Source organism: Meriones unguiculatus, chromosome 5 (assembly GCF_030254825.1).
Source record: "Meriones unguiculatus strain TT.TT164.6M chromosome 5, Bangor_MerUng_6.1, whole genome shotgun sequence".
Taxonomy (NCBI): Eukaryota; Metazoa; Chordata; class Mammalia; order Rodentia; family Muridae; genus Meriones; species Meriones unguiculatus.
This window is the reverse complement of record NC_083353.1, coordinates 27,246,868-27,274,536: the sequence shown is the minus strand read 5'-3', so window position 1 is coordinate 27,274,536 and position 27,669 is coordinate 27,246,868. Positions and strand designations below refer to the sequence as shown.

At 39.2% G+C, this 27,669-nt stretch overlaps 1 protein-coding gene and 1 pseudogene across 9 annotated transcripts in view; both read left to right on the top strand.

The window, feature by feature from the left end:
• The window catches only part of Cast (calpastatin), a 99,465-nt gene that overhangs the window by 43,075 nt on the left and 28,721 nt on the right, over window positions 1-27,669 (top strand). For 5 of the 9 annotated variants that reach the window (XM_060383568.1, XM_060383567.1, XM_060383565.1 and 2 more), the window contains 14 exons: window positions 5,249-5,308; window positions 8,632-8,697; window positions 9,233-9,271; window positions 9,528-9,569; window positions 10,751-10,807; window positions 11,239-11,340; window positions 11,766-11,855; window positions 19,183-19,281; window positions 20,613-20,693; window positions 21,290-21,328; window positions 21,868-21,954; window positions 22,086-22,175; window positions 24,533-24,634; window positions 27,411-27,494. In XM_060383568.1, the coding sequence (XP_060239551.1) occupies window positions 5,249-5,308; window positions 8,632-8,697; window positions 9,233-9,271; window positions 9,528-9,569; window positions 10,751-10,807; window positions 11,239-11,340; window positions 11,766-11,855; window positions 19,183-19,281; window positions 20,613-20,693; window positions 21,290-21,328; window positions 21,868-21,954; window positions 22,086-22,175; window positions 24,533-24,634; window positions 27,411-27,494 (1,038 nt within the window). Of the gene's footprint in view, window positions 1-5,248; window positions 5,309-8,631; window positions 8,698-8,731; window positions 8,915-9,232; window positions 9,272-9,527; window positions 9,570-10,750; window positions 10,808-11,238; window positions 11,341-11,765; window positions 11,856-19,182; window positions 19,282-20,612; window positions 20,694-21,289; window positions 21,329-21,867; window positions 21,955-22,085; window positions 22,176-24,532; window positions 24,635-27,410; window positions 27,495-27,669 lie in introns of those variants that run through there. The other 4 variants (XM_060383570.1, XM_060383571.1, XM_060383574.1 and 1 more) reach the window with 2 other exon arrangements.
• On the top strand, window positions 13,801-14,911 carry LOC110564744 (protein PBDC1-like; annotated as a pseudogene).

Sequence of the window (27,669 nt, the reverse complement as noted above, 5' to 3'; positions counted from 1 at the left end):
ATGCCTAATTAATAACAAGAATCATGTCAATGATGAAATGTTCAGAATGTGTTATTTTTACTGTTTTACTCCTCTGTAGGTGAATTTTTCTGGTGGTCATACAGTAAAGTTCATACAGTGCTGTACTTGGGACATAAACTAATAATTTGTATTTTTCATGTACAAAATTCATACAAATGCACATTGAGAAACTTCTGTATAGCCAACTCTGGGAACTGGCATGGTTTACTGCACCTGGGATAGGTCTCGTTGCTACCTGTGGGGTTCATATTCTTAATCCTGAGATTCTATGGTTACACCTATGACTTTTGTGTTATCTGAGAGGTGTAGAGGTGTTAAGCAATAACCTAGTTGGGAATCAGAAATTACTTGCTTTTTCTCTAGTACATCTAGTAGTGCAAATTTTAGTAGTTAAAAAAATCAGTGTCAATTTGTCAGGTTTTTTTTTAATTTAGAAAGTTTTTAATATTGGTTTTTTTTTTTGTTGTTGTTGTTTTGTTTTGTCCAAGTTGCCCATTTCTGGTCATATATAAATGATGCTGCAGTGAGGAGATGCTTAGGTTTGATCAACATCCCACACAGGGCACAGAGATGCCATCAACACCCAAACAAATATTGTGACATATTATATAATTGTTTCTAAGCTAAAAATTAAAAGGTATTAAAATTATAGTTTGTTACTTGACAGTTAAAAAAAGGCAATCAAGATTGGAGCCAACCAGTTACTTCTGAGCTCCTGTCTGCTGCTGAACTGTATCTAAGCCATAGTAGAAGACTATTGATCTTAGTAGCATGGAACTAGGGTGACCTGTTTATTTAGGCAGCTGTAGATCAAAAGGATTGAGAGATGAACTGGAGTCGGGATTCGAGTCAGGGAGCACAAAGCCCAGACACTATCACAATTTTCTTGATAGATAATCGAAGTGTGAGGGTTTGTGACTAGAAGAGGAGAGCATTCACTAGTAGAAATAAAAAAAAAAAAAAGAAATGGTGGAAGGTTGATAGCCAACACTGCTTCTGAATATAGGGGATTCTGAATTCCTTACAAGTCCAAAGCCAATGGGTGCCATCCCCTTTGTACACATGACAAAAGTGAGGCTCCAAAGAGAGGGTAAAAAAAAAAGTTAAAATGCAGGTATTTTAACCTGAATCTTTCCCAGTCTCCTCTTTGTATGGTTGTATAGTGACAAAGCAGGCTTGTCACAATAGAAGACACTTAAGATTATAGAGAAAATTCAATATTCTAAGAAAGAAATTAAATATAAGTCATAGTGACTGGTAATGATTGTGACTGAATAGTAAGGAACATGGAGTAGGTAAAAGAAGCTTTCAGAAGGAAGATCTGAAGAATGAGGAAAGAACCCCAGAATTCTAGTGTTACAATAGACAATAAATAAAGAAGGGTCAATGTCTCACGAGGAAGCTGTTGGTGGAATATCAAGTGGAAAATATATCGGCCTAGGGCCTGATATTTTTGATAACCTTCAACAAAGGCTGGTCCAAGACTATGAAGGGCCGTCTGTGCTGTCAGAGAATATTTTAAAGTTGCCATTGCTGACTTGGGAAAGGAATCCTGTGCAACTAATGCTGCACTCCTATTTTCTGAATTGAACCAACAGCCAGGTAGAAGGGAGGAAAGAGATTAAAGTGACACTGACTGGCTGCAGTGGAGGTAGTGAGGATTACAGAAGCCATGTAAACATGCCTGGGAAGGAGCTGACTACCTCTGGCAGCCAAGCACGAAGATAAGGTCTCTGTTGTGTAGCCACAGAAGTAAGTAGCTGAGGGAATAACTGTTCTATTAACTGGAATTATGTCAACAGAACTGATAAAAGATCATTCCAGAAGTCCATCCCTTCAGCAGAAGCCCTACTCTCCCACGTTCTCCCATTGATCAGAACCTACAGGGGCTCTCAGAACCAAAATCTTTCCACCTTTCCAAATGGTCTCTTTTTGTGCAGCCTCATTAGTCACACATTTTCAAGGGAAGGTGCTAGAGAGAGTTGGAGGGTTATGAATGGGTTCAACAGACAGCTTGTTGAAAGGAGGCCCATCAGGTAGAGGCAGCATTCATGTTGCAATGATATTCCCATTTCCTCTTTATGGTGGATTGATTTACGGTTCGAAGAGGATTCTCAACAAGACTGGCTAAGGTAGAGAAGTTATAATGCCAGGCTGAAAGTCAAGAGATGTGCCTTAAAGGGCACGTGAGATATGCATGTTTTGAGAGAAAAAATATATATACTTATCAGTACAATTTACATGATAATCACAGAGGTGGGGATATTTATGTGGTATGTGTCCAGGGATAGCATGTCCTGGCTGTTCTACAGTGGAGGTTTGGAAATGAAGATGATACAGTACTGGACTTAGGGACTTTAAAGGCAAGTGAAACAATTTCTGGTTTTGTATGATGTACTGCACAAAGAGGGAGCCATTGCTCTTTCTTCTTATGCCTTGGAGATGTGCATTCATAAGTGGCAGGAGGGAAGGTTATATGCTCAGAATGGGAGACTTTTGGAAAAGAAAACTATTTCAATTTTTTTCAGGCATCTTAAAAGCAAGTTATCTTTCTCTCATCTCTCTGGTTGTCTCTGTTGATCTTCTTGTGAGGTTCCTGTCCCCTCCAGATCTTTTCAACATTCCCCCAACACTTCCACAAGACCCTAGAGCTTCACCCCATGTTTGGCTCAAGTCCCAGCATGTGTCTCAATCCACTGCTGGCTGGGGCCTCACAGACTACAGTCAAGTTAGGCTCCTGTCTACAAGCACAGCAGAGTATCATTATTAGTGTTAGGGGATAGCTTTCTACCATGGGGTAAGTCTCATGTTGGGCCAATTATTGGTATATTCATTCATTTACATAAGATAATAAACATTAAATTCCTTACCTTCACCTATAGAATAAGAGCTGAGCAAGCTACAGTATTGCAGAGTTGAGTAGTGAATGGTGGGGTAGGGTCATTTCCATTGCTTTCAGTCCCCAAGAATCAGCAGCATTCATATTTCAGTTTTGGAAAACTTTATGTGTCTTAATGTGCAGTCAGGCAGGGATAATCGAAAGATATGTCATCTTATAGATATTTTAATAAATTTAGATGCTTATAATTAATATTTGATAAAGCTTGAGAGATGGTTCCGTGGATAAGAGTAGTTGGTGCTCTTGCAGAGTATCCTGGTTCAATTCTAAGCACAAAAATGGTGTTCACAACCATCCATAATTCCAGTTCCAGTTCTACGACATTTTCTTCTGACTTTTGCTGGGGACCAGGCATAAATGTAGTACATATATATGCAAATCTTCATAAAAATGAAATAATTTATAAAAATAATTTATAAAAATCTTTTAATGTTTCTTCTGCTTATTTGTCATAGATGAGAAAACCATTGAAGGAATGAACACTTAAATGAATTTGATTAGAAATTTGTATTAAAATTTGTACCTTCACATTGTGGAGTTAGAATTATCTACATATGAGCACTTTAATCCCTAACAAGTTTTACTCTCATTGAAAAATATGGCTATTCATGTATTTCTCCACTGAGTTAGGTGTAAAGAAAATATATCTTTGTATATGTTCTAGTTTCTTATCCCAAAGAGAATGTGAGAGAGGTTACTATAGTGCTAGGAGTGGAGTGTGTGTGTGTGTGTGTGTGTGTACAGACTGTTGGGAGGAACACCTGATGCTGCCTAAGAGTGCTCAGAAAAAATACTAAGTTCATATGGTTTTGTTTGAAAAGTCAGTTTGCTAAAACTGTGGTCCTTTATCTGTAAGTTACCATAGTTGAGCTACAGTGTTAGCTGAGGTCTGTGGGAAGTGATTTTGGTCATGGAGAATAGGTAATAGTAGAGTCATACTCTTGAGTGGGAATGTGAGTGGGAGAAGAAGAGAGAAGTGACAGGCTTATGCTGCCTCTTGACATAGCTTCTGAAGTGGCTCAAGGCCAGCCATTGGAGACAGAGTGAGACACACACTATGCACTCCCCTGCCTTCCTGACAGAGGGTCACAGCTATTTTTTGACAGTGGGCTGCTTAAATAGGCAACTTTCTTGAGATGGAATCACTGAGATGTAAGAATAATGGACTCAGATGGGAAGAGTTTTGAGTGAACCTATGTTGGTATTTGCAAAAATGATAAATATCTATTTATCAGGATAAACCAGCAAAGTAATGGAGCAGTACTCAATACCATGCATGCATCCACATGCTCAAGTATCACCCACTGCTTAGGTGATACACTTGTAGGTCTCCACCTTTCCCATGCATTCCAAAGGAGGGCATTTTGCCATTTGTTAAATCTTGTGCTCCAAGAAAGAACCAATATGAGACAGGTAATACAGCAACAGTCTCTCTATTCCCTTCCTTCCATCTCTCTTTTCTTCATATAGCATTCAAAGGACAATTGCCATTCATGTTGTACTTCTGATTTTATATGTATAATAGTTAGTTAGTTATGTCTGCGACACAATACCTGAAATAATTCACGTAAAGAAAGCAGGGTTTATTTTAGTACATGGTTTGGGGGATACAGTCTATGCCATCCTAATGGCTCTCCTCCTCCAGCCAGGCTACATTTTTAAGAGTTCCATAGCTCTTAAAAAAGCACCCGTTGGGGACTAAGTATTTAAATACATGTGGGGCTCCCGACACACTCAAACTACTTCACATTAGAAATAATGTGCTAGTAATTTTGTTAACATTTGTAATGTGGCAGACATTTTACACAATTGTTGCAAATACTTATAAAACTAGTAAAACAGACACTATATCCCATTTTACATAACTGAAAAACTGAGGCTTACAGACAGAGTGCTGGTAAATACAGAGCTATCTAGGATTTAAACAAAATTTACAAAAGGGTTCTAACAAGTGTCAAAGTGAATGTTCTTTTCTAAAATAATGTTAATAGTATAACAAAGTTTATGAAACAGTTATGTATATAAACTTGCAAGGCAATTGTTATCTACTGAAGAAGAACTGTTTGTGGGAAACTGAAGATCAGAAACTCTAAGTAGGTGGTTAGTATTATGTAATCATATAACAGACTCTAAATTTGAACCTATCTGATCTGGTCACAAAGACTTTTACCCCATGACTGGCAACACCTATTGGAATTTGTGAACACAGAATTACACACTGGACAAAACCAAGGTAGAAAGGTAAGGGCGGTGTGATGAAATAAAGGTGAGGGTAATTTTAAGCCGGGAGTTATGGCAAGCCTGACTTTTTGTTTCTTTCCTTTCTAGGTGACAGCTTCCTCTGCTGCCAGCAGCAAGTCTCCCAGTATGAGTTCCACAGAAGCTAAGGTAAAGAACCTGTGAGAGGCAACCTGAATGAATGCCACTGTAGGGTGCTATGAACACAGATGTGTTCCTTAGTTTAGGAAGTACACATTCTGGAAGTCGACATCGTCTTCCTGAGTTGGAAGCTTGTGCGAATTCTCCTCTAAGAGTTTCTGTTCTTTGAGACTCTCTCAAAAGAATCACTGCTGAAATTTTTTGCTCTTGATTACATTTTTGAAAAAAAAAAAAAAAGGAGATAATTTCTCTGAGTGTATTTCTCTGGAACTGAGTAAATAGGGATTCTAGCTTTTTGGTAACAGTTGTAACATATTTGGAGACATTTAGAAGTGAAAAAGCTGACACTAAATGACCACGGAAACAAAAGAAAAGGGTACTGGTTATTTCAGATGCTTTCTGATACATGGGTTATAGAGTAGACTACCGTCTCTTTGACAAATATCTTTCAACTCTATTGATTATTTATTCTTGTATTTATTCATTGAATTCCAGAAGAATAAAAGGAGTATGAGTGCTTCATGGGGTGAACCTCGCTCTAAGACATGACTGAAGCTGTCGAAACATCTCTACCATAGTTACTGCAACTCAACCTGTTTCTTAGAAACATTTGTGAGTTGTTAGTGTATTCCAATAATTGATTGTGTTAAGAGCTTCTGGCTCTTCGCTTTATCAATTTGCTTAATCTACAATTTCCAGCTTATGTTTGCTTTTTGTCTCCCATGTCACTGTGTGGTCGCAGTAGTTTCCTATTCCTGGGGATGTGGCAGCATAAGTTACTACCTGGGATTCTCTTACCTCATCGTGAATTAGAACAGTGCAAATACCTGGGAGCAAACTGTCCATTTACCTAAATTTTATAAAGTTTTGCTTTAAAATTTATTTTAAGTTAATTTTTTTAATTTGAATTTATACACAATTATACATATATGTTTGTACTGCTGGGGACTGAACATAGGACCTTGAGGCTTCAGTGTACTAAGCAACTAAGTACTATACCTCTGAGGTCTGTCCCTAGCCACCTCACTCTATCTTGATATTGAAAGATTATGTAAAACAAATGCAAAATAAAATCTCAGTAGGCTGTTTCTATTGTTCTGGTTCATGTAGCTGTTGGCTAGGTCTGATCCCATGTTTTAGCCTGAGGGCCAGTGCTTATTTCCATGTGCCATGGTTTCCAGAGCAAGTGTTAGCAATCCTCAAGCATCACAAAGCACCAATCATAAGAATTTCTGGCACTCAAAACAAACAATCAAAACTTTAGAAGGAGGAAGGAAGCTAGGAAATGAGAAGTGGGGCACAAAAGTGAGACACATGAAGAAATATTACCATTGACTGATACAAACCATTTTTGTTCTCTACTCTTTTTCTTTGGTGTATTTCAATCCCAGAGCTCCATTGTTGTGTCTTCATTACTTCTGCTGTTTCTCGTGACTACACAGTGCTTATTATAATAACCTCCTCTGGAGATGTCAGGAGCTTGAGCTTCATTGGTCTGCAGATATTTGGACCTTTTAGTGAAAAGATGCTAATTCAGGGAAATAGAGATTAAAAACCCTTTTCTTGTTTACATTTTTCACGTAGGCCTGACTATATATGAAGTGGATTATATGTCTATATCTGTGTTCATATATCTTACCCTTGAACATTAGAATTGGTTTTCCTAGGTTGTAGGATGGATAGTCAGATAAGCTGTAGTCATGATGTAATTTCTGAGGATTTGTGCATCTGGAACTGGAGCCAGACAGCGTAGCTGAGAGTGCTATTTCTTTACCATCTGTGGTACTGGGCATCTCCTCTTTGCTTCAGTTTCCTTATCTGTACAATGTGAAGAAAAACGATAATGACGCCAATTTCAGAAGACGGCCTAAAGAAACAAACAGTGACCGATGCCTGTCTGTAGCAAATGCCCACTGCACGTGAACTGCTAGCCAGTAGAGAGACCATGCCGCCCCAGAACTGCATATGCAATCCAGCTCCATCACACACTCTTTTGGGAACTTATTTGACTTTGTAGATCTTGAATTATTTACTGAGAAGAGGTATAATAATATTATTGTCCCCGATAGAGTCATGATACTTAACAAGTGAGCTGCTAACAGAGCTTAAGAAAAGCTCTGGTATCTGTGATCAGCTGGAAAAGCCCTCAGGCACTGCGTGTCCCATTAGTGTTATGTTTGGTACCATTACTACCAAAAATAATTTTCGTGATTATTATTATATTATTAAATTAATAGCTGCTTGCATCTGAATACTCAATCTTAATTGTAGTTTAAAGATTTCCCAAGAAATATCTTGATTACCAAACTGTCAAATTGAAAGTATTAATAAATCCAAACTATGATACTATTAGCTGGCTTATCTCCTTTGTAACTTATTTAATACATTATATTTGTGGAATTTAAAAGAAGATTCACAAACAAAAGAACACAAACTAAAATTCATCAGCAAAGACATAGTGTGAAAGAATCCCAAATTTCTATAAAAAAACATTTGATAATGAGCTTTGATTCTTTTTCTCCCAAACAATGGAATAGTGGAATAACTGGGAGGCATTTCATGAAGCTGATTTTACCTTCATCAAAAAAGCATCAGGCATGATCAATTAAAAGAATATTTGATTTAGCTTCTTCAAATAACAAAAGACTGTTAAAAAAAAAAAAGCTGCAAAAAAGTAGCAGCTTTGCTGACATCATCAAGCAGCCAAGAGAGGAAAAGTAGCAAGAGGCACTAAGTCTGCTTTGTGATCAATTATCTTGGAAAGTTTATGGAGAATGAATCAAGTTTTGTGCTGATTTCTGTGTTGCCTCTCCATCAATGTTGGTTGATGCATTTATAGAGGTTTTTGCTGTTTGTATATTTGGACAGGTCACCTTTCGCTGGTAAAAGGTCTGGTAAAACATTGCACCAAAGGTCCTTCAAAAGCATGCTTAAAACTTTAGAATGCAATTCTACATTTAAGAATATAACATATAATTTACAAAATTGTATTTAAAACTAGGGATAGAATTTCAGAAAGCTTATAATGACAATTGTGACTTTTTTGTTTGTGTTCATTGGATCATAGTCAAACACTAGATAAAAAACAAGACTGTAGTAGTTTTAACACAAAAAAAGAACCTTTAAAATTAATTTTATAAATGGAAATCCTCATGAAAAAACTATACCAGAGCTGAAAGAGTTGCGTGGTACCCTAGTGTTTATGTGCATAAATCTTCATGGAGTTATGTTTGTTAGGTTTGAAGAATAGGTCTTGATATGAACATTTTGGCCCATTATGTAGCTTGTCAGATAAAAATGAAATTACTCTGGGGCTTATGCTCTTATATTAGGTCCTTGCAGTCAGCAAACAGATGGAAGGACCACATCCACCTGACAAGAAAAGGCACAGAAAACAGGTGATACGGTTTATTGTGCCCAGCAGTTCTGTCTACTAGTCACTTCAGCCTCTCAGCACCTGCGATAATTCCAGTCTGTATCTTCTGTAATGGCATGACTCCATCACAGGCTTCCTCTAGGCTTAACTGTCAAGCACACCCTGGCACTAAAAACAACTTCTCCACTCTCTACCTCGGCTCTGCCACTGCCCAATTCTTTCACACTTTGACAGCCATGGTTAGTATTTCAGTATTTAAAAAAAGTTATGTTAGGGACTTGGTGGGATAAAGCCTTGGATTTGAAGGGAGGAAGACTTGCATCTAATGTTGCTGGTATTATAAGTAAAACTCTTTGTGTATGCTTGATCCACACAGCAAGAAACAAAATGTTACCTGCCATACGGCTAGTAATATCTGAACTATGTGATCAACTTAAGTCAAAACTTTATATTGATAACACCAAAATCATTTAGTTGAAGAAAATCTATTACAATCTTACTAAACTATCTCCAGTGTTATTTTTAACTTTTCTTTAATCATTTTTCCCTAAATTTAGGCAGTGAAAACGGAGTCTGAGAAGTCACAACCAAGTGAGGTAAATAATTTAAGTCTGTGAGTGAATTATTCTGACCCTTTTTAAAATAATAATGTATGAGTAGTTTCCTTTAAGGATAAAGGGATTTGTCAGCTAATTTAAATTACTTTGACTATTCTGTTAAATATAACTTAATAGAGTACACATAAAATATTTATAATATTAAATTCATACATTGTTAAAATATATTTTTAAAAGTATTTCACAAATTATTTTATTCAAATGTAAATTTTAATCATTTTTTTTTTTTTTAAAGAATGAAACAAAGGAGAAAAGATCAAGCAGGGGAGATGGTCTGGTAAGTAAAGATGCTTTCTATGTAAACCTGAATTCAAACCCCAGAGCCCACAGCAGGAAAAAAACAAATTGCCTTTTAACTTTAGCACGATGACATATGCATGTGCAAGCACACGTATGTACACACACACACATATACAGACACTCACATATACTCACACTCATGCACACATGAGTGCATACACATGTACACATCCACATAGGCACACACAAATGCGCATACAAGTACACTCATATGCACTAGTAATTTTTAGAAGGACAAAAGACAGTGCAAGTTATAGGTTCCTTGAAATAGTAGGAGCAGTGTGTTCTCTGGATGATAGTGGGCAGGTTTATCTTGACAGTCTTCTCTGGGTGGGGGAGATGTAATGAGTCTCCTCATAACATCAGGCCCCTTCGCCTGGGAACAACTCTTCGTGCTTCCGTTACACTTGGGTGTCCAAACCAAAGTCATTCTGCCTTCATAGAAAGGTGGAATCCAGGGGCCATCTTTCCCTTCAACACATCTTTCCCCTCAGTACAGTGCTGCATGTTATTCTTTCACTTGTTTAAGCAAATACTTAGGACCATAAGGTTTGCTGTAGGGCAGAGAACTGAGGCAAACATTGGATGCACAGATACAGATGGGGCCAAGAGGTGCATACATGCTCTGCCTGCAGCCTTTGCATAGTGACTTCTAGAGGGAAGAATTTAGAAATGAAGCGAAAACTGTTTTCTGTTCCACATTTCAGTGCTTGTGGTTTATCTACCAAATGCCAAGAGAATTGGGACTTTGGGGATATTACCATATTTCATCTCCTTTAACCAGAGATCTTCAAAATGAACTCAGTGGGCTGTGGAGTGTCACTGCTCAGCAAACTTAATGCTCACCCTAGTCTTTGATGCCTTTGTAGGTAGTCTGGCAGCTACGGATTGATCTTAGGGAATGTGCATGGCAGCCAGGAGTTTAGAGAAATGTGTCTTTGAAGACATATTTCTAGAGAAGGAACTCAGTTTTTCCTTTTTCTGATAATTTCCAACGATAGAGACTGCCAGCAGCCACTGCTGACCACAGTGTATGCCTGGAGCTTCTCCTGAGGACAGAATGGTTTAGTTGAAATTCTATTCTTAGGACAATTTGGAATTGTGAGAATAGTAGATTTTAATAAAATAATTCAGTTTTTACTTCTTCAAAATTAACAGCCACCTATGGTTCATGAGAAAAAGTCTCAAGAAAGAAAAGCAAAGGAAGGTCCAGAGGTGAGTGCCTATTGCTAGGACTCCTGTGCAGTGGTGTCTGTTGTGATTTGTGACTGACTCGTTTCCTCAGCTGACCCAGTGCAATCATGTCGTAACAGTGGTGTTCGGGGATTTTTGTTTTGTTTTGTTTTGGTTTTTTGAGAGATACCTTGAGTGTCCTGGAACTAGCTCTGTAGACCAGGCTGGTTTTGAACTCAGAAATCCGCCTGCCTCTACCTCCATGATCTAGTACCACCCAAGTATTCAGTGATTCTTAATGAAGATTTTGGGAGGATGCGGTATTTCGGATATTTACCTTATGCTAATTGACATTTACACAATTCAAAACTGCAAAAAGCACAACTCTTATAAACAGCTTTTATTCTATAAAGAAAAATATCAGAACTGTTTAAAATTGCCATTATATTAACGATATATATGTGTGCTTTCAGCCCCCAAATGCTCCCAAGCCTGCATCAGAGACAAGAAGTACAGGTGCTCATAAAGAAAAAACAGTTTCCAGATCAAATGAGCAGAAGTCAGCAGAACCAAAAGTGAGCTTGATAAGTATGAATCCACTAAATGTTAACTTACTAGTAGGTATGGACCCTATTTACCCAAAGCGTACAGTTGAATCTGTGGGGTTACAATAGATTCATTTGATATTGTAATGACTTGGTGCTGTTGTTGCATTAGTTTTGCAAGAAGCATTCTAGGAATGTGGGATTATGGAGGGCCTGAAAAAAGCCAGCAGATAAGAGTTAGGGAAATGTACTGTCTAGCCTTCTCATGCTGCTCATAGTGACCAGCCATGACGCTGGTATCTCCCAAGCATAAAGTTTTTAAATGAGGCTGTCTCCTAGGACCCTCTAAACTTGGGCCAGGGAACTATTGTAGCTGTTGATAACATTTGAAATTCAAGATCTTGATCATAGTCAAAAGATACTTAGTCCTGTCACTCTTCTATCTCTCTTCGCAGACAAAATCAGAAGATATTCCTTCTGCTGGTGGAGGGAAGATGGTTGCAGGTGTGACTGTGGCTGAGGCATCGGACAAGGCGATTGATAAGGTGACCTTACATGCAGATATAACATGAGCCTCCATGCTCATCAGCCTACAACCTCACATTCATAAATAATTTTAAAAAAGAAATAATATACATTGCTTATAAGTGAATCTTTGTGAAGAAGAGCATATGTTTTTGGAAATTTAAAGTGAGAAAAAGTACTGAAATAATTTTGAAATGTATATCAGGCCTGGTATTAATACCAAAGTAATTAAAATGTAAGTTGGCTCAGGCCATGCCTCCCAGATTCACAGGTATGAAATCAAGTACATAAACCTTCATGAGCACTTCAGTAGACATTATACTCAGCTTTGAATGTTCGTAGCAGCAGCCTTGACACTAAATCATAGTCACAGCAAGGGTGTGAGTTGGTAGCATGGCAAGCCCTCACAGCATGATCCTAGATGTGCTGGCCAGTTCCAGGAAGCCTGCCTTGGAGGAGCTTCAGATGCCAGTCTGGGAGCATGCAAAAAGTCAGAGAGAAAGGTAAAAAAGTTTTGACACATGCCCTGAGACAGTTTGCTTTCTTGGATCTTGGGATGCTAGGAACATTATTCTAAACAAACTCACAAAACCTTTAAGTAAAAACACTCACAAATGAGGGTTTTTGCAATAGATTACTTGTATATTCTCTCAGGACCCCATTATTACCCTAGGGCAGTCTTGCGATTGATAGCGTACTTAAATGAACTAATTTGAAAATGAGTAGATATAAGGTCAAGGAATAGATAATGTTATTATAGTTTTTTATATGTATTCAATTCCTTTATGCTAGCTATAAACTAGGCTATGTTATCAGTAAAAGCTAAATGATCTAACTAAGAAAAATTTACATGGAATCATGTTATGCATTGGCTTGATTCTGGAACTCTCCATAAGTTATTTTATTTTACTTTATTCCTGATTCATCCCCAACTAAGTAGGACTAATCAGACCTGTCTTATTTAAGTATGTGGCAGGTTTGAAGAATTATAGTTGACTGTATAATGTGCTAGCTGCAGGCTAGTCCATCTCTTGTTGAAATAGCTGAGACTTTAATTCAGCGCAGATTAAGAGAGGACCCTCTAAGGAGACATTTTATGTGGAAAGGGTGGGTTCTGTCTGACTCAGGAAATCCACAAGACTTTGAGAGAGTATCTCCCTATTAAGGTAGACATAGAAGGACACCTTGGAATCCAGGCTTGCATACACTTCAAGCTGTTGACAAATTTCACATGAGTTCTGGTCACAAACATGTTCTAGCGTCAGAAAGCACAGAGAGTGCAGAGATGGCAGCAAGACCAGAAAGACAGGTTAAGGTTGCTAGAGCTTGTGGTTAGTGACAGGAGGGTAATGGATGTTTGGAGCTGTTTCAGTGAAGCTGGTGAGTCATTATGTAGCCTAACTTAGACCTATAATAGAAGAAAAAAGGGGAGATATTCAAAGTTATTGCAGAGTCAAAGCCTTCATATTTAGGAAGGAGTTGGCCAAAGAGGGCAGAGGTAAAGTAAAATGCACAATGTCCTGGCGGAATCTGGCATAAGTTGGCTGATAACACTGAAGGAAGACAAAACAGATGCCACAGCACCAAGCTTGTGGAGGTTCTCACTATGTGGTCCAAGCACACGGTCAACACTGAGAGCAAGTGCCTCTTTAAGACTGGAGGCCTTGCTCTTTGATCACCTCCCCCTGAGGGGGAAGCAGCCTTACCAGGCCACAGAGGAAGACAATGCAGCCACTCCTGTTGAGACCTAACAGACTAGGATCAGAAGGAAGGAAAAGAAGCCTTCCCCTACCAGTGAACTTGGGGAGGGACATGCATGGAGAAGGGGAAGGAAGGGAAGGATTGGGAGGGGAGCAGGGAGAGAACTACAGGGGGGATAAAAAGTAAATAAAGTGTAATTAATAAAAAAAACAAAAGAGTAGAGGCCTTGCCAGCAAGGGAAAGTCACACTTACCTGTGTGTGCTATGGATGCTGCTAGAGAAAGCAAAGAGCTGGTTTCTGGAGAAGTGGTGTCTAGTGGTGTCTATCACCCATACTCTTTCTCTCTCGGCTGAGTCGTATGGCAATGACCCTGATATTGAAATGGCTTGGGCCATTCGAACAATGCAGCATGCTGAATTATAGTACAGACTCAAAGTAGATGACCAGATCTACTCTTGAGTTCCGTTAAAATTTGGAGACGCTCAAGGTAGATGTGTTGTGGACCCAGAAGAACTCAAATCAAAATCAGCTAAAGAGAAGTGGAGGCCATTCTACTTAAAGTTTGAAGGGTTCATAGAAGACTACAACTGTGTCACTTTTCTGAGACTGGACTGTCCCCAGGGCTACACTGAGGAGAACACCATCTTTGCACACAGGATTCAATGTTTTGCAAATGAAATTGCTCGGAACCTGGAAGGCTAATGCAAAGCTGTTTCTGGCAGTGTTCAGGATAAAGAGGGAGAGAAAGGAGCTGACAATAAAGAAGAGGAAGCTGAGAAATGAGCTGATAATGGAGGAGAAAAGAGGATGGAGTCAACAGAGAAGGAGAAAAGTAGAAAACTAGCCAGGGTGGAGAAAAAGAAAGCCAAGAAACATGGCTCAGCTGAACCCACAAGTATCCACAGACTCCTTTGGTGAAATGATTGCCCTTGCACAAATGGAGGCCTCAGAAGGACATCTTTCTAGCTAGTAAGAGAAACCACTCTGGGTATAATGCCTAAACACAATAGTGGAGTCTCTTAGTTAACTGTTGATTAATATCCTGTTTCTTGGCTGTAACTGTTGAAGTATGACATTTTGTAAATAAATTCCTTTTGCTTTGTATCCCTAAAAAAAGAAAAAAAAAAAGGAGGGCTTGCAGCACAGTACCTGAGCCTCTGGTTACCTTTTGAGAGGTTGGCAGAAGCCTGTTGCATTCATGTGGAGAAAAGGATGTGCCTAATTTAGGCTAGACTGAATTTAAGTGTTTGACAGACTTAAGAAATTTCTTAGGCAAAGAAATTAAAGTATTGTTTGATGTCCAGAAGAAGGGAAGGAGTAGAAGGGAAGAGTAAAGGAGAGGTGGAAAGGGAGATAGAGGAGATAGTAAGAATGGAAAAGATTGAGACAGGAAGAAGAAGGTGTGTGAGTGTGTATCTACACAAGGTGATAGCTGACTTCTGGAAGGGGGTTCAGACTGTGCCTTGCACCTGATACAGTTTCATCACCCAAATCACAGGAATTGCTTATTTGGCATTTAATTATATAGCAAATACTATATTATGCTTACAAATGTTAAACACTGATTTTCATTAACAAAATCCTCCCAACCCCTAAGTAGGTTCCATCATTGTCCTCACATCACTATAAAACCAAGGGATAGGGGAAGTGACTCATAAGTCTCAAGTATCTGTGCATGACATTGCTGGTGTACAAATGTAGGCAGCCTGGGATCTGCTGTTCAAATTTGATGCTTTCAAATGACACATGGCCCTGAATGGTCCTAAATGAAATAGCCTCACAATTTAAGATAGACCACCCTCACAAGTCAGGAACATACAGAATATGTGCTATTGGAAATTGCATAAGAGATGCCCAAGTCAAGGGTACAAACACAACAGCAGAATCAGGATGCTGCTTTTCTGTGGCAAGTGTAAGAGATAAGAGCTGGCGTAGTGATGCTCCCCAGGATCAGCTTCAGGGATGATGTCTGGACTGAGGCAGGAAGATTTCAGGTTGGAATGTTACTAGCTGCTTGGACAGGAACTGCAGTAGTTAATGATGAGAGGGAGAAATGTAATAAACAAATCAAGGGAGGAACAATGACATACCAAGGCAGGAGGCATAGTGATCTTGATAAGTGGAAGCAAAGACCCAGGGAACAGTAGCTACAAGTAGCAGCTTCAGAAAGAGCTTTTAGGGTTGCAGAGGCTGGGACAAGTACACAAAGGACCAGGCAGTCCTGGTGCAGTTCATGATTTTGTTCCCTGCTCTGCACCCCAGGGCAAGGTGCCTCATCATCCCTACCTTCCTTCTTTTCCCATTCTTGATCTTTCCCTTCCTATTTTTCCCTGCTCCCCTTCCCTCTCTTTTTCCTTCTCTTTCACCTCCTTCTCTTTCATATACAAAGTAACATTTTAATTGCCTTTTTACATATTTTTTTCTTGTACTGGTCAAGTACCTAAACCAGTCTATCACAATCAGATACATCCATTTTCTTCCATGAACCTGATCTCTCCAAGCTTCTCTTTCCTATCATTAAACAGGTTTAATGTTTATAGTTGTTCTGAAGTGAGTACCATTACAGACCAGAGCAGATCAGGGGACTAGTACACGATCTAGGCCTTTTAAATAATCAATCTTAAATGTGTCATAATGCCTTTTCATAAAGATGTATAAAAGTTTCTAAAGTCCTTCTAAACTCCACTAGAGAAAAGAAAAGAAATCATTAACGCCAGCTTCACCAGTGGCGTCCAAACTGACTAAGCCAACATAGCATCTCAACATCAGACATTTCCTCTGCCGCTTGTTTCAGCCTCATTTCTTGTGCTTTTAAAGGAAAAATTTAGTGGCTTAGTATTAAAATAAATCATGACTGAGTTGAAAGTGTAGACTTCATACTGTGTTTGTACCATTTCATGGTATAAGTGTCTATTTTGAAAATTCTAGTTCCATTACACTAAGTTAATTTATACCTTCTCTTCTAGAAATATGTATTGTATAACAATATACATGGCTGTGTGAGACTTGAGGGTTCTAAGGACTGTCTAATCATTCTTTTTCACCTCTCTGGTAAAGAATATAAAATACTTTTTTAAAAAGATCTATCCCTCTTCCCCAAGAAACCATAAATGTAGTAAAAAGGGGAAAAAATGTCAAAAGCTAATAGGCCTTAATTTTTATTACATTATCAAAAATCTGACAAATCCTAAAACCATGTGAGAATGTTGTAGTTTTAAAGAGAAATCATCAGACATCTTCTGTGATACTTTTACATTTGAGGTGTGTAGTGTAGTTCTTTCCCGGCCTACTGTTTTCCACTAAGGTGCCTAGTCATAGTGAGGCATCCATAACTACAAAATGAGGTGGCAGCAAGTCCTCATTGATATGCTGATTTCATGTTGGCAGACTACACTGTCAGTTCATATATCCTTACCATTGATCTTACATGATTTCTCTTTAGAGCTATCTAGTGGGCAAGCAAGTGAGAAACATGGACAAATACAGGGTAATTTATTATTGAAATAGATTATTTGGAAGAGTTTCTGTGTACAGATTTTGTTAGTATGACATTATGGGAGAAACTGAAAAGCAACAAATACCATATAGCTAATCCTTGCATTTCTTTTTTTAAAATTTATTTATATTTTTATAAATCACAGTTTATTCACTTTGTATACCCGCTATGGCCCCTTTCCTCATCCCTTCCCAGTCCCACCCTTTCTCTCTCATCTCCTCCTATACCCCTCCCTAAGTTTACTGAAAGGGGAGGTCCCTCCCATTCCCTCTGACCCTAACCTATTAAGTCTCATCAGGACTGGCTGCATTGTTTTCCTCTGTGGCCAGGTTAGGCTGCTCCCCGATGACGGGGAGGTGATCAAAGAGCCAGCCACTGGAACCCACTTGGAAACTGAGCTGCTATGGGCTACAGATGTGCAGGGGTTCTATGGGTTCTAGGTTATCTCCATGCATGGTCCTTGGCTGAAGTATCAGTCTCAGAAAAGACCCTTGTGCCCAGAATTTTTTGATCTGTTGCTCTCCTTGTGGAGCTCCTGTCCCCTCCAGGTCTTCCTATCTCCGTCTTCTTTCATAAGATTCCTTGCACTGTGCCCAAAGTTTGGCTATGAGTCTCAGCATGTCCTTCAATACCTTCCTGGGTAGTCTTTCCATGGCCATTTGTTGTGGGCTCCTGTCCTGTTTGCCTGTTTTCTCCCTCTTCCAATGTCCACCCCCTTTGCCTTTCTGCATGAAATGGGGAACAGAGCTAAACAGAGAATTCTCAATAGAGGATTATCAAATGTCAGAGAAACACTTAAAGAAATGCTCAACATCCCTAGTCATCAGCAAAATACAAATCAAAACAACCCTGAGATTTCACCTTATACCCATCAGAATGGCCATGATCAAAAACTCAAATGAGAACACATGCTGGAGAGGATGTAGAGAAAGGGGAACCCTATTCCACTGTTGGAGGCAATGTAAATTTATAAAACCACTTTGGAAATTAATCTGGCACTTTCTCAGACAATTAGGAATAATGCTTCATCAAGATCCAGCTATAGCTCTCCTAGGTATGTATGCAAAATATACTCAAGTATACAACAAGGGCATTTGCTCAACCATATTTGTAGCAGCTTTATTTATAGCCAGAATCTGGAAACAGCCCAAATGTCCTTCAACTGAGGAATGAATATAGAAGTTGTGGTACATTTACACAATGGAATACTACTGATCAATTAAAAACAAAGAAATCATGAAGTTTGCAGGCAGATGAATGGTACTAGAAAAGATCATCCTGAGTGAGATAACCATATACTCACTTATAAGTGAATATTAGCCATATAATATAGGATAAAAATACTGAAATCTATAGTCCTAAAGAAGCTAAACAACAAAAAAGACCCTAGGAAAGATGATTAATCCTTATTCAGAAGGGCAAACAGGATAAACATCAGAAGTAGGAGAAAACAGGGAACAGGACAGGAGCCTTCCACAGAGGTCCTCTGAAAGACTCTACCCAGCAGGGTATGGAAGCAGATGCTGAGACTCATAGCCAAACTTTGGGCAGAGTGCAGGGAATCTTATGAAAGAAGTGGGAGATAGAAAGGCCTGGAGGGGATAGGAGCTCTACAAGGAGACCAACAGGGCCAAAATATCTAGGCCCCAGGGTGTCTTGCAGAGACTGATGAATCAACATGGAGAGAACCTACACCCCTGCTCAGATGTAGTTCATGGGTTCTCTATGTGGGTTCTCTAGTAAGGAGAACAGACACTGTCATGCACTTGGATGCCTGTTCATTGATTGCCTTCCCTTGGTGAGGATGCCTTACTGGGCCATAGAGGAAGATGATCCAGATGATCCTGATGAGACCTGATAGGCTAGGGTCATAGGGGAGGGATCTAGTGGGGAAGAGAGAAGAAGGGTGAGACTGGGAAGAGATGAGGCAGGGACTACAACAGGGTTACAAAGTGAATAAATTATAATAAGTAGTTATAATAATAATAATAATAATAATAATGAAGAAAAATCTTCATAGTAAAATGGACTGGACTTTAACTATTTTTGAACTTGGAGAAGTTATAGTATTTGATACATTTTGTAGTTAAAAACCAAGGGAAATATATCTATCAATAACATTTACATATCTTCTCTCTTTCATTTCCAGTCAGGCATGGATGCTGCTTTGGATGACTTGATAGACACTTTAGGTGAACCTGAGGATTCTAAGAAAGATGATCCACCATATACTGGACCAGTAATTTTGGTATGTGATCAGATGCCAGTAAGAACTCATCCTCAGTGGTAGGAAAGCAAATAAAGTCATGGCTGTCAAACGCAGGACTGCATACGATGTTCTGTTGACTATGTAGAAGCAGGATGAGATCAGCATTAATATTAAAAACCAGAACTTAGTGGTGAGAATGGAAATAGTTAGCTACACAGTTGCATTGATTCAGAAAACATCTGATAATGCTAAAACTCTTACTGGAGCAGTTGACTAGGTCAGAAAGTCTTGTTTTCTGTCCTTTAGATTTGATGCAGTGGACTTGAATTTATTTTGAGTTTTGGATTCTTGTGATCCTGAGTCTATCCTTATGATCCTGAATCTATTCTTAATTTCTAAGGAACAATTTATATAAAAATGTTGTACGTTACATGAAAACATTTTCTACAGATACCATTATATATTCGTTTCTTCAGTTTACAACAAATAGAAAAACAGAGAAAAAGACAACTCAGTAGAAAAATTTTCTGTACTGAGACAGTTGAACAAGTAACATGAAGGTTTATCAGGGAATTGGGAAAATGAAATAAATCATGGGGTGGTGCCATTTGCTCAACCAGACTGCCAAAAGTTAAAAAATCTGACAGCTGGATTTAGGCATTACCTATTAAAGATGTGTCTCCTTCAGTTACAAAACCCCTCCAGAGAGACCCTAGAGTCCCTATGTATGGAGAAGGATAACATTTGGAAACAGTATGGTCAACAGAAGATAGGAAGCTATTCGGTGCTTCATAAAGGGAAAATGGTGTCCTCATGTATCAGCATGGATACATTACAAAGCCATAATGTTGAATAAAATAAATCAGAGCAGCAAAATGGTACTATTTATATAGTATTTGAAAACATTCAAAGTTATGATGTATATAAATTGTTTATGAATTGTTTAGAAATATTTATTCCTACAGTCGCAATAATATTTTTAAAATATATTCTACTTCAGTTTCTAAAAAGCGATAAAATTACATGTATCCTGCTATTAAAAATAAACCATATGTTAGATGAAAATATTTTCAAGAGTTACAATGTATTTACTTCTAGAGTTTATAAAGAATAAAAAAAACACAGAAAAAAAGACAATTCTTTAGAAAATGATAGAGATAATGGACTTAAAGTACAGAGTGCTACCTATAAAACTAATTGAGTAATTGTTAGTATACCATTAGAACTTTAGGGTTATGTTAGGCTTCTTAATGATTTGTTTTCATCTTAATAGTTACAGAAAAAATAGTACTGGACTAGTACTTTGGATCCACATATCATCCTCAATAGATTAATTGCATAATATGTCTTAGTATGTAATTTTCTTCCAGGACCCAATGTATTCTACCTATATTGAGGAATTGGGTAAAAAGGAAGGGACTATTCCTCCAGAGTACAGGAAACTTCTGGATGTAAGTTATCTTTCACTTTTATCTCACCGTCCTTCTTAGAAGATAATTTCATACAATGTAAAATTCTAGACAATTGAATGGAACATATACAGTTGTTATTATTGAAAAATACCCTTTGTTTTTTCCTTTGGTACTTCCCTGACAGCATACTACAGACTGGGTAGTTAAACCAAGAGAAATGTGTTGTCTGGTGTTTCTAGAGGCTAGAAATCACAATTAGGGTGTGGGAACATCTTGCTCCTTCTGAGGGCTCGGAGGGGTAGCTTTCTTGTAGGCCTGTTTGTTAGGCTTATAGGTGGCTATCTTCGCCCTCATCCTTTCACATTACCTTCCCTCTTTGTTTTTTTCTGGGCTCAAATTCGTGTTATTCATATAGACATTAGTCCCACTTGCTAAGGATTCGCGCAAATGACCTTGCTTTATTGGATTCCTTACATAGAGATCCTATATCCACATAAGGTACCATTCTGAGGTTCTTCAGGACCTCAGCATATGAGTGGGAAAGCACACAGTTTAGCTCATCATTGACTGCGAATACATTTTATCAATCAGAAGAATTAATCTTGCCTTGACTACTTTTTTCATGTTCATTTCAGAAAAAAGAAGGGATTGCCACACCTCCTCCAGAATCCCCTGTAAGTTTTTATGCATGCCTTTAAGATCTGCATCAACACTGCATCAACTGCATCAACTTTGTTTGGGGGCATAGAATAACCAGTACCTAACTGGGTTTGGTAGTATAGTCCTGTAATCCCATTTACTCATGAGGCTGAGCTCAAGGTCAGCCTAGGTAATTTAGGCGCTGGGTAATCCAGGTCTTAAAATAAAGAGTAAAATGCTATCTGGGGATGTATCTTAGTGGCAAAGTATTTGCCTAGTGTATACAAGGCTCTGTGTTAAAATACATACATACCTACATATATATGTGTGTGTGTGTGTGTGTGTGTGTGTGTGTGTGTGTGTGTGTATATGGTCAAAAAGATAAAAGGATATAGTAAATAATAATTATCATGGAAAAAGGAGGAAGAATGCCCACTTCCTTCCAAACATGGCTTCCTTCTGAGTTATTTCATTAACATTTCTCATTTGCTATCTAAGGAATGCAAAGGATGTTTCTTTGCTGTACTAATCTTTGGCTTGGCTCCAAGAAGTTACTCTGTGCTCTTTTCTCTAGAAACCCATGGGGACTGATGATGCTATAGATGCCTTGTCATCTGATTTCACCTGCAGTTCTCAGACTGGAAAGCAAACTGAGAAAGAGGTACTACTTTTATTCCTATAAAGGAGGTGTTTGCTAGAAAGTATCTTGGATGTAAAAAGAAAGTTTTAGTTCTCTTTATCACAATTGAACTTTGATCACCTTTAAATACCTTTTGTATTTTCTTTTTTCAGAAATCTACAGGGGAAGTTCTTAAAGCGCAGTCTGCAGGAGTGACTAGAAGTGCAGTTTCTCCCCAGGAAAAGAAAAAGAAGTTTGAAGAGGTACTTAACTTTCTTAAATGGCCCATACGACAGCAGTTACTTCCCTGACTTCGCTTGTTTATGAGTGCTTCTAAAGCACAGCCTCTAGTGTTGTCACACACAACTGTTGTAAATTAGGGGCTCCTCCAAGCAACTCAGTGGCAGCAGTGCGATGCTGGCTACCCCAGAAATTTCTCTCTTTCACCCTCTCTCCCTTCTTTTCCCTCTTACTCTCCCTTTCTGTCTTACTTGTCCATTCTCTCTATCCTTTGTCTGTCACTATCTCCCACTCATGTCCCCATATCAGCACAGCCTTTCGCTCTCCCTGCTCCCTCAATAAACCTCTTGCTCTAGATCTGTTGCCTGGAGTGATTTCTTAGTGACACTTGCATTCTTGGCATGGGCTGCCAAAGCACCCCATCCCCCTGCCACCACTTTATTCTAACAAAGACCTTGTAACACACAGAGACAGTACTCTTGGACCATGGAATGCTAGACTTGAATACCTAAAGGGAGTTTTGTGGGTCATTACAGGCATGTCAGCACAGCTGTTTCTGTTTGCCTCTTGTAACAGCAACCAGATATAACCTAATTCTCAGTCTTCAAAGTTGATCCTATAGCTCCATGCTTGATGTGGGCATGTGTACGCTGTGTGAATGGTACTAATAATGCTAAGGACTTTTTCTATGAGGGCTGTCTTTGCTCTGCCCTGCTGGAGTGAACAGCTTGTTTTTATCTGTATGGCTGAGGGAACCATGGGGAGCAACACATCCTGAGTCTGGGAGTTCTCACAGCCTGAATACATGTCTTCAGAGCCACTTCAGCTTCTCACTTACTTGAGCTTAGTTGTTTTGCTGAAGGACCAAATTTTCAGAAGTCCCTTCACAAACATTTTTAGAAAAAGAAAAATAGAGTTATAAATGTTTACTTGCTTGCAGCTTTTATTTTGATAAAGTTCTTTTATAATATCATTTTATTATAATCATATATCTTTCTTGCAAAATAAGGGTTGAAGTATGCCCTATAGCAATTGCTGTAGGAACATCATCGCTAAGTTATTTTATATATAAATAAAATTTTATTTATTTAATCACTTTTCAACCCAATCCTAGCCCCCTCCCTCATCTCCTCCCTGTCCTGCCCTCATGCCCTCTTCCTGCCATTCTTCCTTGTCCTTCTTCTCAGAGAAGGTGAGGCCCTTAACGGGTACCAACCCACTTTGGAAACTCAAATCACAACAGGACTAAGTGCCTCTTCTCCCACTGAAGCCAGACAAGGCTGCCCAGCTAGGGTAGAAGGATCCAAAGGAAGGCAACAGAGTCAGAGATAGCCCTTACTCCCATTGTTAGGGAACTCACACGATGACCAAGCTACACATCTGATACTTGTAGGGAGTCTTGGTCTGGCCCATGCAAGCTATTTGGTTGGTTGTTCAGTTTCTGTGAGCCCCTATGGGCGAGATTAGTTTACAGTGTAGGAAGTCTTCTTGTGGTATCCTTAACCCCTGGGGCTCCCTCAATCCTTCTTCCCACTCTTCCATAAAACTCCCCAAGCTCTGCCTATTGTTTGACTGTGGGTCTCTGCATCTATTGCCATTAAATGCTGGGTGAAGCCTCTCAAACTCCTGTCTGCAAGCATAGCAAAGTATCAATATTGTCAGGGGTTGGCTCCTTCCCTTGGGATGAGTCTCAAATCGGACCAGTAGTTTGGTTTGCCATTTCCTCAATCTTTGTGCCAAAACTTTATCCCTACACTTCTTGTAGCCAAGACAGATTTTTGGGTCAAAGGTTTTATGGGTGAATTGGTGTCAGCTTCCTTCCAATGAAAGTCCCACCAGGCTATAGGAAGTGGCAACCTTGGGCTCCATATCCCCCCATGTCCCAGAGATACTCCCCACTGATTTATTTTCTCTCTCTGGATCCTTTCCCTCCTGGCCCCCCTTAACACTGATCCCTGTTCCTGTTACCCTCCCCACCCCCTTCCCACACAGTTCACTCCCTTCTTCTACTTCAGATCTCTATTTTACTTCCTCTTCTGCATGTGATTCAAGCATCCTCCTTTGGGATATCCTTGCCTTCTTTGGGTCTGTGGTAAAAAGCAATCTCTAGATTATAGGTTGTTTCTTACCAAACACAATCTACAGATTCAATGCAGTTCTTATCAGTAAGTTCTTTTTCCTTTCCTCTTTTAATCTTCAATTTAATTAGTAATTTCCCAATACACAATTTATCTTCTGTATGTAAAATATATATTTCACAAACAAGCAAGTTGATAATATGGATTATCTATGTATAGATAGATGTATAGATAATATAGATTATCTATCTCTAGAGTTTTATTGTTTTGTTTTTATGCACAGAATTTTTTGTTTTTAACAGGAGGTCATGAGTGATCAAGCCGTGCAGGCTCTGTCAGATTCACTAGGCACAAGGCAGCCAGACCCGGAGAGCCATCTTAGCCCAGTTCATGAAGTCAAAGAGGTACTGACCATGTAATTCATATGCAAAGCCTGTTAGTCTACACATCAAAGCTGAGCATTGCCACTTAATTAGAATTTTTTTTACACTGTTAGAATTGAAAATGAACTTTCAGAGTAAATGTAGGTATTTGTTGCTGTGGCATGAGCAATCCAGAAATGGGGGTAGAGGGGAGAAGACAAAGAAACAGGTATCCCTTTGCTGAAGTTAAGGAGCACCTGACTGAGAAGATAACAGTGATAGTCTAGTGAGAACCGGTAAAATTTGTTTTTGCTTGGTATGGTGAATTTGTATTTTCAGGAGTGCTTATGGTGGCAGATGATCATGGAAGAGTAGAATGAACCTTCTTTTGTATAACTATGGGGAAGAAGGTTGAAAAAGTTTTCTCAGGTTGAAATAAATTGAGCAACAATCACCCCCCTACATGTTTATTGAGCTCATGCACATGTTAGAGCATGCTTCTCTCATACCCACCCTGCCCTGAGCTGATGTAGAAGTGTGATAGGAAGTTATGGTTTTTGTATACTTTTCAAATCAGTTCTCTGGGGGAAAGAGAAAGAACAGAAGCGGCCTGTCTCTGACATGACAGGAATCCTAGAGGGATTCTAAAACCGAAGGTAGAAACACTACCTATCAGATCAGGAATGCGGCAAGCAGCATTGTCACAATTGCCCCTTCCTCTGCTGTCACTTCCTGTTCTGAGTTGTCCCGGAAGTAAGGTCTCCCTGACTTCCGGAACTGAGCCTGCGGCTGAACTGGCCCAAGTCTTCTATGGGCCAGTTTCTGTCTTCTGCTTTCTGGGAGGGTTCACCTGCTGAAGTGTGGCATGAGAAACTTTGCAATGGTGAACATAGGGAGCAGGAGAAACAATCCCTGTCCTCCAGGACCAGGTGATGTGCTCAGAAGAAGGGGAACATGGGTCCAAACACCATGAGGTGCACATTACTCAAAGGCATGCTGTCTCTAAGGAGGGTGATCTTGGTGAAGCCCTAGGTGTGGCCAGGAGGCTAGCCTGAGCTGTGTTATCATCACTGGGGTGCTATAGTTTTCACTTTTGTCTCAGGCTTTTTATAATTAGAGTAATTTAATAAGACAGTAAATGTGTGGAGAGAGAAAGTATAAACCTGATACAACTCCCAGGACAGTCCAACTAACTCAGTCACTAACCCAGATGATTAGGTGGAGGAAAATGGCATAAAAGTAACTCACGCAGCAGCATGGATAACGTCATTACTTTATGGGATATGCATGTGTGACATGTTCACTGTCCTTTAGAAGCCAGTGAGTACCTGTAAACTCATAAGATAACTTTCTATTGTATGACATAATAGCCTTTTCCTAGTCCTGAGCTATAACTACTTCCTAAGAAGATCTTTCAGTCCTCTAAATTCTTGAGGTAATTGTAGAGTCTGGGGGTAATCATTTACAATAAGTAGCCTGGAGTTTTGATACCAAAGCTTCTTGACTTAATATGAGTACATGGCTGCCAAAGCACCACACTAGGCAATGCCTATACAAACAATGGATGTTCCAGAGAACAGACCCAATCTCACTGCAAGTCTTATTATACCATAAAATAAACAATTATTTTACTTATAATGATTATCTTTTAAGCCACTCCCTACTTTTAGGTATGTGTACCTGGTCCAGAATGTTGGCAATTGGGTAGACTTTCTTTTGGTCTTTTTGGTGACTATGTCTAGTGTGGCTCCAGCTGTATCTGTCACTGCCCATAGCCTCAAAGTATGGAGAGTCTTCCTATGCAGATGTGCCTTGATATTCCTGGTATCTCCGTATGGACCAGATGTAGCCCACCTCTGTGTGTTGGGCAGTATTTGTTGCATATCAGACCCCCCATAAGCAGTAATAGAGTAAAACTTGAAATTCAAAAAGAAACAAGGACTTTCCCATACTGAATAACATAAAACTCTAGTCCTAGAACAGAGAACAGAGAACAGTGCCTGGCTGACTAAAATTACTTAACAATTTTTAAGAATTAATAAAAAATGTAGCCATTCCAGTCTGAGATTGAGGTAGAGATGGGAACCGTGGTTGAATTTGCTTAAGTGAATTGTGCCCCCTAACTTAGATTCTAAACCAAACCCTGGCCTTGAAATAGATGCAAATCCTTACACATGGAATCTTCTAAGACTCACATGCAGATTCCATTACAAATGTTATAGAGAAGAATTAGTAGTCTACTATAGAGCCACTTATTTCTAATCTATTGATTTGCTTGTGGTTCATTGATCTTGTGATGTAAGTCCTGCTGCTACTGAAGGGAGTCCTTTATAAATCATTAAAACCAATTCTCCATGAGGAAGCCACATCTGTGTCTATCTGAGCCACAACTGTGTCTATCTGCTTCTTGCATTTCTGTATTAGATGAGAGAACTGGATGTGTCCTTTTTCCCCTTCTTAGTAGATAACTCCCCTTAGGCAACATATATGGGAGCTATTAAAATAATTGCAGTTAACTTCTGAACTGTGCTTACTGTCATCCAAGGAGCCTTTATTTGCTTTGGTGAGCCTTCAAAGTCAGTGAGCTAAGGAAGGATTGTTAGCTAGAGAGCCAGCACTCTCAAGGGTGCCATGGCTTCCTAAGGCCTAGACCAAACAGGGTGTCTCAGGGTGCTTACAGTTTTACATTTTGTGGTTTACAGAGCATTCTAACCACTTTAGTCCAATTGTGTGTCTTTCTGCAGTAGGTGATATTGGTTTATATTACAGTCGTCATTTAACTACAGCTTTTTTTTTTTTGCCTCTCCATTTCCCTCAGGAAAAAAGAAAGGAAAAAAAGCAGGAGAAGTGTGGCGAAGATGATGACACAGTCCCCTCTGAGTACAGGTTAAAGCCAGCTACGGTAAGTGCTCTGCCTAACAGCACACTAACCTGCTGTCATGCTGTGATAGCCCTCCTCTTGACAGTGGAACATAGCTGTTTCACTTTAGATATCAGCTCTGGAGATAATGGACTCATTTCTCTTGGCTCTCTGCAGCCCAGGGATTAATCCCCTCAGTAATGGGTTATCCCGTTGT